This window comes from Poecilia latipinna, unplaced genomic scaffold, assembly GCF_001443285.1.
Source record: "Poecilia latipinna isolate Pla-1442-1.1 unplaced genomic scaffold, P_latipinna-1.0 Scaffold1065, whole genome shotgun sequence".
Taxonomy (NCBI): Eukaryota; Metazoa; Chordata; class Actinopteri; order Cyprinodontiformes; family Poeciliidae; genus Poecilia; species Poecilia latipinna.
The window spans coordinates 34,156-48,407 of NW_015113681.1; the positions used below are offsets into that span (position 1 = coordinate 34,156).

The following is a 14,252-nucleotide window of genomic DNA, read 5'->3' on the forward strand; positions in this document are numbered from 1 at the left end:
ATAACTTAAACAAAAGACATTCAAAATAAATATATGGTATCAAATGTTTGCAGTAATTTCAAAATGGCAGCTTCTCAATATTTAAGAGGAGCATTTCTTTAATGACTGTTTACTGTAAATTATCAAGCTCATTTTAATTTAGCATGCAAATAATCGATTTATTGCTTATTGTGACAGGCCTAACCAAAGCATTGGTTACATTTTTCAGCTGGTGCAGTTCGCTTTCACACTGCACTGTCAAATGAAACAAATCCTCTGAAAAACCTATGCTTTGCCTCACCTGTGGTGGCGCTGTACCAAGAACAACCGAAGAAAATGACATGAAATCCTCTGAAGAAGACATGAGCGCAACTTCCTTCTTTACAAAATGTAAACAAAAACGGAAGGGGCATCAAATGGTTGTAGGATTTCTCCTTTGTCTTTGGTAAAAGACCAGTGGGCATTTTAACTTCTGGCACTAGGTTCGTGTTTGTTTAGGATGTTTTTACCCACAATGCCCTGCGCTAAAATCCACTTCCTGCTTTTGAAGGGTTTTTAGGGAGACCAGAGTTTGCTTTTTTTCTCTTTTAATCAGTGTTCACACTTCCCCAATTGAAAAGGACGAAATGGGCTAACTTGAATCCACTAGTCCTTGATATATTATTACATCAATTTTGTACATGAATATAACCATGTACCTTTAGCTTCCTGTTGATGGAGAACATCTTCAATAAAAGATGTTGTTTTAAGGATAACACTAACTTTGCATGTCTCAAATGATTCCCAGCCTTTGTTTTGAGGTAATAGCTCATTAAAAACTAGAGCTCTGCTAAGCTGGAACTCCATTTCTCTAAAACTTCCTGATTCCATGTTAACTCACTTCCACCGTTTCCTTTCTCAGCCTGAACCCGTACAGCTACGACGAGAGCTGCGTGTCGAGTAGCGTGGACCACCTGCCTCTGGCGGCGCTCCCGCTCCTCGCCATCGTGTCCCCGCGCTACCAGGACGCCGTGGCGACCGTCATTGACCGAGCCAACCAGGTCTACCGTAGCTTTCTGCAGTCTGAGGACGGCCAGGGATTTAGCGGCCAGGTCTGTTGTTTCCTCTTCTGTTTTTAAAGGAGAACGGAGCGTCATGATGTCACATCGGTGAAGTAGAGAAGCAAAAATTATTTATTAGAGGACTGCGTAGTCTACGGCTTGTTCAGAGGCATCACTTTTTGCCTCCTGCACTGGGCTCGTCATAACCAGTTTAATTGTCAAGTGAGGCAATGAGTTCTGAGGTTTAAGCTGTGAGAAGTGAATCATTTTTGTCCAGCATTAATCATGAAAAGCAGTCATTTTGTTAAGTAAGCTAGCTTAGAAATAAAGAATATGGGAGGGTTTCTCCCCCCACTCTCCAGCGTTTCATTACTACTGTTTATCCCCGGCTTTGGGTTTTATTTTAAAATGACATAATACTCATAACTTGTTAGCACACGAATTAAGAGCTGAAAGCCGTCTAGATGAATCATAAAAAGCCCCAACAAGTGTCTTTTAATGACGATAATTACACTATTTATTTATTTTTGTGGCTGAAAGAATATGCTAGATTAATCAGTTTTGACTTCCTCTGATTTTCTTTTTGTCTGAGTCTAAAATGAATAAATTCCATATCTTGTCCTTTCCTCCTGTTGCTAATATAATTTCTCCCTGAAGTTGAGCAGTAATTGTCTCTCCTGTGACGATGACGTTTCCCGCTCTGATTATTTGTGCACTTAATCGACAAAGCAAACACGGGTTTAAAAAAGGAGTTGTAACACTAACGCATTAGTGCTGCGTTAAAAGAACGAGAAGAAAAGAGGAAATCTGGACCAGAGCTTCGTTCGCTGGTGTTTTAACACACAGTTTTATTCACTGCAGATTAACTTAAGTAACTTAAACTTCACTTAAGCTTCACTCACAAGAAATATGTGGCATTTTTGCACAATATGTTAAAATAAAATTAGAGAACGTTCTTTCGACAAGAAGATATTTCTGTTGATTTCTAAGTTGATTAATTGATTTTCATCTTAAATGCAAAATGTATATATATATATATATATAACTGTATATAAGTGAAGAGTTTTAGCCTAATTACTGCTCTGAGGGTGTTGGTCTTTCAGCAAAATGGGCTTTTTTTTTATTTTGTATGCTCCGGCTAACGATTAATCATTTACTAAATTAGTTCATGGTTATTGATTAATCACGATTAATCGTTTCAGCCCTATCTCATCCTATATGTCTTTGTGACCCTCCATGCACTCGTCCTCCTCCTCTTCAGAGACCGTCACCGACTGAAGAGAGGTGCTTGAACTTGTGTGTGTGTGTGTTCTGTGAGCAGGTTTGCCTGATGGGCGACTGCGTGGGCGGAGTGCTGTGCTTTGACGCTTTGTGCTTCAGCAACCACCCGAGGCCCAGCAGCCCCAACAGCAGCAGCAGGAACAACAGCACAGAGAGCCTGAAGGTAGGGCCTCAGCGATGACACACCCATAATGCATCGCTTTGTGTCTCTGTGTGTGTGTGTGTGCGTGCGTGCGTGCGTGCGTGCGTGCGTGCGTGCGTGCGTGCGTGCGTGTGTGTGTTTGTGAGGGGAACTGAAAGAGCTGATGAAAGAAAATTTTCCCTGGCACCGCATGATTACAGAATCATGATCAAGATTACATGCTTTTGTTGTTTCTCGTATTCATTAGTCGACTAAAAGTGCAGCAGAGAGAACATGCGCGGCTGTGGCAACGTCCTTGGCACAACTTTGTTGCTTCCCAGAGAAGCAAAAGCAACTCTGTCTTCATTCTGCCAGTTTGTTTGTTTTTTTAGTTACATCTAGGTCTGTCACAATAACAAATTTTGCTGGACGATATATTTTCCCAGACGTTATTGTGATAAACAATAACATTGTTCTTTTGAGACCATTTTCAAGTAACGTAGTGATAACGATATAATAATGCAAGAACACATTCTGAAGCTTTAAGAAGCTTTAAATTATGATAAACACTTAACACTGGAACTAGAAGACATTTTAAATATCCAAAATAAACAAATAACAAAAATAAAATGAATTATGAACCTCTGTAAACAAAATTGTCCTTGAGGGTTGGGCTAGTTGAGACCAAAACAACAGACTGAAGACTTTTATCATCCAGTTTTTGGTAGAATAAAAGAGAGAAAAGAAAAAAGGTAAATCATGTAGATGTAAATTCTTAAGCTTTTTTCAATTTACCATGTGATTTATTGATTTATTGCTTATTGTGACGGGCCTACCTACATAGTTACATTGCTATTCTATAGTGGTTTTAATATTAGTGCCTAGTATTTTATTCCTCCAACAAAACGGGGGAATAAAAGATGAAGTGAAATCTGCATGTGTTGCTCACAATTTGTTTTCTGTTTCTGGTTTTTGTGGGGATTTTTTTCCACTTCCTGAACACCGTCTGTAGCCCCTGTGTGTCTGTGTGTGTGTAAAATATTAATCCAAACATTAGTGTTGAACTGCTTCACTAAAGCTGCTTGTGCTTCATGTTTTCCCTCCCGGTAATGCGCTGCATGCTCACCGCTGAAATATTCACTCGTGCTCAGACACGCTGTCTCCATCTGACACGTTGGCGGTTCACCTGGGAAAGTGCGTCGGTTCCCATCAGGTCACACCAGCCTCCGGTCCCGTCCGGAGGCTCTCGTGTTGATTTTCTCCTCCTTCGCCTCAGGACAACACGTGCCGGCTGCGGGAGTCGAGTCCCGGCCTGAGCTCAAGCAAGAGGCTGAGCAAGAGCAACATCGACATCTCTGCTCCCAACGAAGGCCAGGGCGGCCCGTCGCTCAGCCGCAAGCAGAGCGACTCGTACGACGGGGATACCTCTTCCACGGGCCAGCACAACTTTTTTTCCAGGTGGAAAACACGACCCATGTTTTAAGATTTGTCCAGTATATAATTCCTCTGTTTTTTGTTGTTGTTGTTGTTGTTGTTTTGGTCTCACTTGTCTGTTTTGGGTCAACAGATTTTAACATCAGATCGAGAGAACCAGAGTAAATACAAAAGTTTGTTTTCCAAGCATGGTCATTGATTGAAAATAAAAAGAAGCAATTAAGCCTTTAAACTTTTATTAAGTTAATATGGGTGTGTTGAAGGGGCGGTATTATAAAAATGTGACTTTTTTGAGCTTTACATCATCTTATAATGTCACTGCCTCAACAAAAACATACCTGTAGGGTTGCCTCTATTTTTTTTCATGCATGTTTGAGAAATCTTTTAATCTCCTGGGAGCCCGGCCGCCATTTCCCATGACTCCATCACTCAACTCCTTCAGACTAGCCAGAAACAATTAGCAAACACCTGGTAGAACTGCACCAGATGTGCAATGTTTCCAGAGACATCATCATAATCTATTTTATTTATGGTTTCTGTTGTGTGTGGTTTTTATTTGCATTGTATTGTTTTTAGTTGTTTTGTTTTTTGTTTGGATATTTAAAATGTCCTCCAGCCCCAGTGTGGAGTGTTCTTTACAAAATTAAAGTTCATTAGTGTTTGAGAGGGCGAACTTGAAATATTAACCCATTTTCAAAATACATAATGTAAAACTGCCTCAACACAACAATATTATCGCAATCATTTATGGGAGAATTTTATCATTCAACAAAGTCTGTTGTCATTACAGACCTGCTGCTGTATCTGCAGCTCGTGTTTCTCTGTTTCTCTGCCCGTTTCAGGCAGTTGGATGGAAACTGGGAACCACTGGTTCATTTGGTCAAGCTTGAATGAGCCTGGAAGAGTTCCAGCTGCCATGTTTACTCTGTCCAAAGAAATGGTTTCAATTCCAGGTTACACGCTCCTCTAGTGCTTACAGCCACCCGAGATAAAGTACTCTTCAGTCTTCAGTCCCATAAATTCCCAGTGATGACACGAGGTTTATGACGGCAGAGCTGTAACCTTTTAAACGCCCTGTTAACCTGAGCAAGGCTGCATGGAGAATTCCCTCTGCTTCTTCTCTATTTCCTCACAGATCCCTGTAGATAATCTCCTTCACCATGATGGCTAATTAAATATCATTAAATATATTAATTTGAGCATCAGACTCTGGTTTGTTTCTGACCCTGATTATGGTGAGTTTTAGTTCCGTCTTCCCTGCAGAACTGTTTAAATTCAGCCACAGTGAATGGTTTTTGAGCACCTTTGACTTGTTTGAGGGCGCACCACAACATCTTAATCAAGTTTGAATACAGACTTTAACTAGACGGCTCCAAAACTTTCATTCTCCCGTCTAACCCGACCTCGCTTGAGCTTTAGTTAACAAATCAAAAACTGGAACATTTCCCTTGATGCTCCACAGGCGTTGGATCATGCTTTTTAGTAAATGTGAGATAGGCCACGGTGTTCTTCTTTTTTAGTCAGCGGCACTCTTTGACTTTGAACTCTCAGTAGGATATCATTTTTTATTATTATTATCATTATTTTAGATTTTGTCATGTAATTATCACATTTATACAGTGTATTGTTATGTTTGTATAATACATTATCACATTTTTACAATAGCATTATCAAGTTTATACAATATATTATGAAATGTGTACAATATAATTATCACATTCATGCAGTATGCCATCTTTGCATAATATAAAATTTTTACAATAATTTTATCAAGTTCGTACAATGTAATTCTCACATTTATACATTATGTTCATGTAATATCACATTTTTACAATACAATTATGCAGTTTACACAATATAATTATCACAGTTACACATTATTGGATATACTTTTTATACGTGTTTATGCAATATATTTATCATGTTTGTTCACTATAATCATCATGTTATTATGAGACGGTGTTAAAAACTTCTTGTCCTCCCTGACAGCAGTAATCTTCCATACAGAACCCCTGAAAAATACTGAAACCCAAGAAAACCAAAATGTAAACTGAATACAAACTGAAGTGTAAAATGTAAACATGAGTTTGTATTTTTAGTTAATGCCAGGAGTGGAGAAGATTCCCTTACCTGCTGCAATAATCTTTGCTACAGTCCATGTCATGTTTATCCAAAAGAAAATACTGCAGCAAATTAGATTTGCTTCCTCTAAAATTGAAAGAAGATTGTAACAGTAACAATGTTCCACTGCAGTAAAAAAAAAAGAAAAAGAAAAGAAGTAAAAAGGGTGCAGAAGTGGGTATGAGAGAACACAAAAGCCAAAACAGCTGCAGAAAGCAATCAAAGGGCCATTGATTTGGCTTCAGCAGATAGCTGGAGACTGCTAGCTAATCCTCCCTCCACATGTAGGACTTAATGGGGAAATGTTGGCCGGCTGCTAAAGCCCAGGGATGGAGCTGGTCGGCATGCCGACATGGCGGTGACCGACTGGACTGTTCAAACAGCTGTCGGCGCGGAGCGGCCTGTGAAGGCTGAGTCATAAAGGCTTGGTGCCGACAGCTACTACCAAACGATAAAACCAACACGAAAACATCTGAATCAGGGCAAAGAAAAAGGATTATTGACTCATCCGAGTCAAGACAGAGAAATTGAATTTGAATATTCTGCGTGGGCTTTATTGATTTTTAACATTTCAGATTAATCCTGGACAAATTTCTGGTAGCTGCATAGAAAATCAACAACACAGACGTTTTCCTGTGTTACTATAAATTGTTTTTTGTTGTTTTTTTTGTTCTCCATGGTCCAGTTTGATGAAGGAGGGTGTAGAGGTGCGCGGTGGCAGCAGCACCAGTCTGGTGTTGAATCCAGGCCGCTTCGACTTTGAGGTGTCGGACTGCTTCCTGTTGGGCTGCCCTCTGGGATTGGTGCTGGCCATGAGACGCACAGTGCTGCCCGCTATTCACGGTAAGAACCACAACCATGTACCACATAAAACATTGCATTCTGCTTTCATTTAAACTCTGTTTGCAGTAGAACAAAAGGGAGTCCTACTTTCCCTTGCAGACATGAAGGACTGAAATGGATTTTCTTATTGAGAATTGTTGCCATTATGTTCTGGAAACCTGGTTGGTGAACTCTAGTGCGCAAAAATCTGAAGTAGAGTTTCAAAATGGACTAAAATCTGATTTGTTAGCATGATGCTCGCCGTGTTTGTTACAGTCTGGAAAGCGATAGAATTTGATTGAAATATTTTCCACTTCTAAAAAACAAAGAGAATAAAACAAAATTGAGTATAAAACATATTTCCATCCATCCACATATAGACTGAACTTCATTTCATTAGAGTGAAACAGACTCGCTCTCTAAGTAAGATACAGGTTTAAAATTACCTGCCTCAGTGTGTCCTATTTAAAAACTCTTAAAAAACTTTAAATTGATGTATCTAAAATTAAGATCTTAAAATATCTTAAATTCTTTTGAAAAATATAGGTTGGGCTTAAATATGTCAATTACAGGTCTTACATTTTGGGATGACTGGATTTTATAACCTCATATGTAGTTTCTTTTTTTCTTGCGGGTCTTTTCTATGTGGCAGACGTCTGAGGCGCGTTCTGTGTTATAACATGCTGCTAGCAGCTAGTCAACGGTTCATAACTAGCTGCTAGTACACCCTTGCTAGCTAGCTGTCTTTTATGCGTTTGTTGTACACAGGTGCATATATCACCAGTTGGGTTGACAATGTTTTTGTTTGCCAGTGGCACACTTCTTTTGCCAGCCCGTATGAGCCAATAAGATCTGCCAATCATAAACATTTCTTTCAAGCTGGCATGGTCTTAAAAAGTCTAAAATTTGACTTACTGAATCCTGCCAATAACTTGCACTTGCTATCATACCTCTGCTGTTTTCTCTTCCCCAGTGGGGCAGCTTCGCCCAGCCTGCTCCCAGATCTTCAACCTGTTTTACCCCTCCGATCCTTCAGCCTCCAGGCTAGAGCCGCTGCTGCAGCCTCTTTTCCACAAGCTGCCTCCGTTCGCCGTGCCGCGCTACCAGCGCTACCCTCTTGGAGACGGGCGCTCGCTGCTCATCGGTAAGACCTGGGATTTCATGCTGAAAGAGTCACTTGAAAATGTTGCTTCTTATTCGTGTCTTCTTGCATGATTGCACAATGGGATAAATATTTTTTGGCTACTTTCCTTTCAAAAGTGATGTTAAAAGCTTCAAGGAAATCACTTGGTTGGAGAATTAATTTGAGCTCCGCAGGGATTTAATGACATCCTAATGGGAATTTTTGACGGGTAAACACATTCACAAATATAGATGGAGGACACACACACAGCCTTAATCCCATCTCTAGTCTGATTGTGCGGCAGAGGCAGAGCTAAATCCAAGCCTGGAGCCAGAAAAGCCAGAGGTTTGAAGCAATTATACTTGATCTTGCCGGGGTGTGGTACCTTCTGCTTGGCTCTGCTCTGTGAGGACCAGGTAGGAGAGGAAATAGTGCTGCTGTAATCTCCCTGAAAGACTTAGCCGTGCAGACTCAGTCCTTAATGAGTTGCTAAATTTATTTGAAGGATGTTTTAGCCCACTTGTGGGACACAGAGACTCTCTTTAAACAGTAGTTATGATGCATCGCCTTATTCTCTGCCTCTGTAAACACCTACAGACGAAGAAAGTAGGACAGAGTCCAACAATTTATCCTAGCAGACTGCAGCCAACAAAGTCCTGTCTATTAGGATAGGGCTTTGTAATTTTTAAAATAAAATCCTGTTCCTTAGCATGCTGATAATAAAAGTGGTTGACAAAGCAGGTATATGACATAGCATTTTAGGCCTAATCCACACAGCGATATCTGGGAAAACAGATTTTTTGCGTTTTGTCCTCTCGTTCACATAAAAACTCTGTTTAACATCACTAAAAATAATTAATTATAAAAACCCTAACCAAAGTGAAGATTTGCGAAAACTCCGTATTTGTGAGTGTGTACATGGTAAAACAGATATTTAAAGTCCATTACAATATGATTCAAAAAGTGCGCTAATATAACCACACAGCAGCACTGACATGATTCCCAATTAACATCGTCTTGTGTCTTAATAACTTTATATTTTAATATGCTATTCATATCTGTCCATACAAATGGACATCCTGTCGCCATGTTTAATTCCTGAAAGGAAGTTGTGGTTGTTTTGAAGCAATGTGATTAGCTGACAGGTTTTAGCTTTGCGCTACACTGCCCCCTGTGGGTTTGGCATGTTTAAAACAACGCTCAGGGGTGGATTTGTGCAGGATGGGACTTTCCTGAAAGCGATCCAATATATGATATTATGTTTTTAAAAGTTGTGGTGGAGATATTTGTTTTCATAAAGACCCGCTGCATGTGTACAAGACCTCAGATTATTTACATTATACAACAGCTAAAACATTTCCTCTTCTTTTCACCCATACTTTATTTTATTTTTGCAATATAGTGAATCTCCAGAGATGGTATAAAACAAAACCCTTTGACACTATGAATGTTTCTATAGCAGAAAGCATTGGTTTTGTTCCTGCTGTATTCTCTGTTTGTTTTAGTTGAACAGCAGTAGAACATGGTCAGACATTTCTGCTGTGGTTTTTTTTTTTTTTTTAGCTTTCTTGATTGATTCAGATACATTTTCATGAGCCTATTATTTGCTGCCATATTATTTCCAGAAATAAAGCCTTTTCCCTAGACCTCACAAAATAACTTTTAAGCAAGTAAAACTTTAGTTTTCTTCAAATTATTCAAGAATGCACATTTAACAGTTAGCAGGCAAAGTGACAGCTGTTGAGGCTGAGCAGCATTTGTTTTGTTGTTCTGTTTAAATTTCTCTGAGCGTTGCACAGCCAGATGTCCGGGTGAATTTACCTGCATTTCCTCTTCTGGACAGATTGGCAGCTGTCCTAATGTTTCACACTTGTAAATGATTTTTCTCTGCAAAGAAAGCATCAGTTCCTTCTCTAAGGTCATTGCTGATGTATTTCCACCTTGGCATCGTGTCAACACACGCATGTTCCGGACCAGCAACCAGGGAAAACTCCTGCTTTCACAGAGGCTGCCGCGCCGACGGCGTTCTGATGATCAGTAGGTTTGATTAGAACCACTTGGCTGATTCTGTCGCTCCAGGACTCCCTGGCAGCAGCTAAAGGGTCCTTTGTTTGTCACAAGCAGCTTTTCTATTGTGGCTTCATCTGTGTTTTAATAATAATGTGAAATCTATGTGTTTTGCTCAAAATATGGTTTTTCTAGCTTATTGTAAAATAATGATGCACCAAAAAAAAAAAACAATTGGTAAAGCTGCAACAAATGATTATTTTAATAACCTATTAACCAATTATTCTGACAATTAATCAATAAATTAGATTTAAAAAATAGACATATTCTGCAGATTTTTCATCTAAGCACTTAAATGCCTTTTTTCAATATTATATTAGAAATACATTAAAGGATGCAAATAAACAAATTACTTTTTTTTTATTAAAAAAAATTGCATTTTACTGCATAAAAAGCAAGAACATACCATTACTTTAGTGATCACTTGATGATTCGTAGCAAAGGATACACATTTTTTAAAAATCCTTCCAACATCAGCATGTGAAAAATTCCAACCTTTTTGTTTGACTTATCAATGCAGTTGTAGGGATTGTCTGTTGATTAATGTTGAATTAACTGATTCATAACAGGTCAGCAAAAAGTGATCAATGTGAGAGTTTTTTCTTTTTTGTTGTTGCTGTTTACAGAAACAGAAAACTATGCCACTTTAGGAGTTAGCATATATTTTAATCTTAAGTGCAAATATAAAAACTTATCTTTTGAACAGTTCTGGCTTAATTTCTGCCCTGACTTTAACTTTTTTTGAGTCTTTATACTCAAGTTAACGATTAATCGTTGGTTGATGATTATTTCATTAGAGCTGAAAGATTAATTGCTGAAAGATTTATTGTTTCAGCCCTAATTACAAAAAGAAAAAATATTTTATGATGACTTGTTCTTCATGCTGGTACAGTTTGTTCCTTTAATGAACAGCCTGCTTGGCTTTCTATCTCTAAATCTGGTTTAATTACTCACTAACGCAGCAACAATGATTCTATCAGTCAGCTGATGTTTGACACAGCAGATGTTGCTCAAAAGCACAAATCCCATGGGCGATCTTTGCTTTTTTTTTTTTTTTTTCTTACCGCCAGTAGAGCCTGCGTACAAACTATATGACACCTTCCTGCTTTCACCTGATTAATTTGGATGCCAAAGATGTTCTTTTTTCCCCCTATTATATTAATTACTTCTTTGCTCAGCCAATCACGTGACACCGTGCCTGACGCCTCTCTGAGCCGGCGGTGCAGACAAAGGTTACGGAGCGTAAACAGCAGACAGAGCATCGACTGGCGGCTGTGCCAGGTTTTAATTATAGGTCCCCATCTCGTTTCCATCGATCAGCCGTGTGCCGCTGTCGACTTTGCGTGTGGAATTAAAAAAAAAACAACAACGGGCAGGTGCAGGCGCGCCGCGGAAACTGTGGCACGCGCCACCCGTTTCCTGTTCTGTAATATAGCAATTAGTGCTCATGAAGGCATGGAGTGCCAATCAGGAACGACTTTGACATGAGTTACCGTCGACTGTGCAGCGTTTATTATGACGAATGCTGCTGATACGCAGAGGAGGAGACATCTGATATCGATTTTAAGCTGTTCGGCCAGAAGGAAACATGACATGCTACACACATGGCATCAGGGTGGCATCAATCAGTGGTGATTGTTTGGATATTTGTGTTTTAGTGTAAAGGTTACATGTATTTTTTCTTTGTTATTAATAGATGTGGAAGTTGAGAGGATCCTGTTTGGTATGAGTTTTTTTTTTCCTTCCTCCCTCACAATGTCAGAAATGTTCCCTCACAATCACTTCCACACACATGAATCCTCATTACTGTCATCAGCCGTTTCAGTCTCAATCGCTCTGCCTTGAGAGAGGACTTTCTTCTTTTTCTCTCTCCTTTGTGTTTTTTTGTCTTGTCACCATGCGAGCCTCGTCTCCTCCAAAACACTGACAGCAGAAATCATTTGAATTTCTGTGTGTTTTTACAAAATACGTCAGCGGCCTTTTTTTTTCCTCCCCCCCCCCTTTTTTTCCATTTCTCAATCACTGCCAGAGTAATCTCCCCGTTTCTCTCAGCTCATTGTGTGGCGAAGAAGAAAACAAAAAGGGAAATAAATGTGCAAATTTTCTTCAGGCTGAAAGAGAATAAGGCTTCCTGTTAGATGTTTAGCACGGGGCTCATTAATGACAACAGACTGCAGGGAGTGGAGATGAGAGTGAGGCTGCAGTCTGTTTGCAGATAATATTGCTTTCCTGGTGCAAACAGTGGATCTGTGGAAAACTTCAAACCCCCTCACAGATTTCTGCTTCTTCTTCTGCTTTTTCTAAACCTTTCAGGTCATCAATCAAATTACAGTACAGAACGGGTTGAGGCCTGGTTACTGTCTGACCTGTAGAATCAAGACATTAGTTTATAGTAGGGTAAAATATCTCTGAAAGCGAAACACGTCGCCCCAGTTTATAGAACGTAAAGAACAGATGAGAAACTTAAAAGTCACAGCGATCTATTTGTCTACCATAGGCTAGTCTAGTCATTTCTAGTTTTTATCTTATTTTTTTTCAGCAGTGAGTCACTGTCAACACATTGAGTAAACTATATGTTTGCTGCGTCTGTTCAATTTTAACCTTTTAGTTGCTGCATACTCAAAACATAGCGACTCAAAACCAAGACAGGCTTTCTTAGCGGCTCTTAACGCAATATTTTGTCACTTTGCTTCAGATACGAAATCTTAAACCATCTGAATTTGAAATGAGTTTTGATTGTCCAATAAAGTCTGGCAGGATTGCAGTAAGGAAAAGTATGGAAAAGTATGAAATATGATTTTAAAATGGTCTCTTCCAAGTCTGGATAAATATGTAAAATAATTATTTGTATGCCCAAACTGTCACTTTGTCCATCCATCTGTGTCCATTAAATCCTGATTACTTTAGAAATATCTTCCATAAATTACTTATTTTATTATGATAATAATAATAATAATAATAATAATAATAATAATTGTTATTATTATTATTATTATTATTATTATTATTGTTGTTGTTGTTGTTGTTGTTATTATTATTTTCATTTACAGTTTCACCTGGGACTCTGGAAATTTGAGTAAAAAAATAAACCAAACAGATTTTTGGGCTAAAATGTTTAGGAATGCCGGTCTGAGTAAACACAAACAGGAAACTCAATAAATGTTTTTTTTTTTCTTTTACCTTACAGCAAATAACTTAGATACAAAACAAATAATTCAAAGAAAAGAAAATAGTTTTCTCTTTCTAACTAAGAACCCAGAAAAACAGGCAAAAATCCCAAATAAATTTGCTCTCTGCCTCGACTGTAGGGGATTTATTAACCACGTCTGATTCTCTCTCACGCCTGTGGGAGCCGGAGTCGATTTGTATTCTCCTGCTGTGGCTCATCCTTCACAAAACCAACACACATATTGCCGCATCCCTCGGATAGCTATATATTTTTTTATTTTTTTACCTAACCTTCCAGTCAGAGAGCTAACCAGCATGCTAGTCTTTATTTTCCAGATGCAGAGGTTGATGGCTGGCTGCCTCACTCTGCTTCTTTGTGTGGAGATAATTCACGTAATGCCGATCTTTCTGTTCCGCGAGAACAAATGTGATGTACTTAGAAAGCCGTGTCAGGGGGAAACTTAGGGGAATCTATTCTTTCCACAGATGCAGATGAATCCTTTCAAAGAAGAAGAAAAAGGAAAAAAAGCTGATTTAGACATGATAGCTCTTATTAGCAAGCAGGCACACATCGTCACATCAACATGCTAAACCGGGTTTCCACTCCTATCTTCACCCCGTTATCCACTTCAACACATCCCGGTAAACTGATGTTAAAATGAAGAGAAGCGTTCACATCTTGTAGGGCTGGATTTATATCCTCGTTTCTTTTGGTTGTCGGTGAGATCAACAGTTAAGTATAAACAAACCATATGAAGGATGATGCTTATGGTGTTTATCTGGGACTTAATTCACTCCCAGATAAATCTAAAGTCAATAACTGTGAGGAAAAAATCACCAGTGCGAAACAGAAGTGTGAGGTTTTCATAATGATATTTATTATTGAGGATTGATTTGGCCTCAAGAAGACATAATAAAAGGGACAAATAGTTGATCATTTCAATATTTTATGAAGAAATATGATGCTTGTGTTTATCACAGAGCTAAAAACCAAATAAAGTCCAAAGAAGTACAAATAATTAAAAAAAAGATCAATATCAGTCAAGTATAGACAATGTAGTAAATCAAAGGGGCAAATCCAGGAACAGCCTCATTT

General features: G+C 38.8%; 1 protein-coding gene across 1 annotated transcript in view; it reads left to right on the top strand.

Annotated features, from left to right (window-relative positions):
• The window catches only part of pitpnm3 (PITPNM family member 3), a 58,673-nt gene that overhangs the window by 21,368 nt on the left and 23,053 nt on the right, over positions 1-14,252 (top strand). Inside the window, exons 4-8 of the mRNA XM_015051775.1 lie at positions 881-1,070; positions 2,341-2,463; positions 3,698-3,879; positions 6,662-6,819; positions 7,772-7,942. Of these exons, the coding sequence (XP_014907261.1) occupies positions 881-1,070; positions 2,341-2,463; positions 3,698-3,879; positions 6,662-6,819; positions 7,772-7,942 (824 nt within the window). The remainder of the gene's footprint in view (positions 1-880; positions 1,071-2,340; positions 2,464-3,697; positions 3,880-6,661; positions 6,820-7,771; positions 7,943-14,252) is intronic.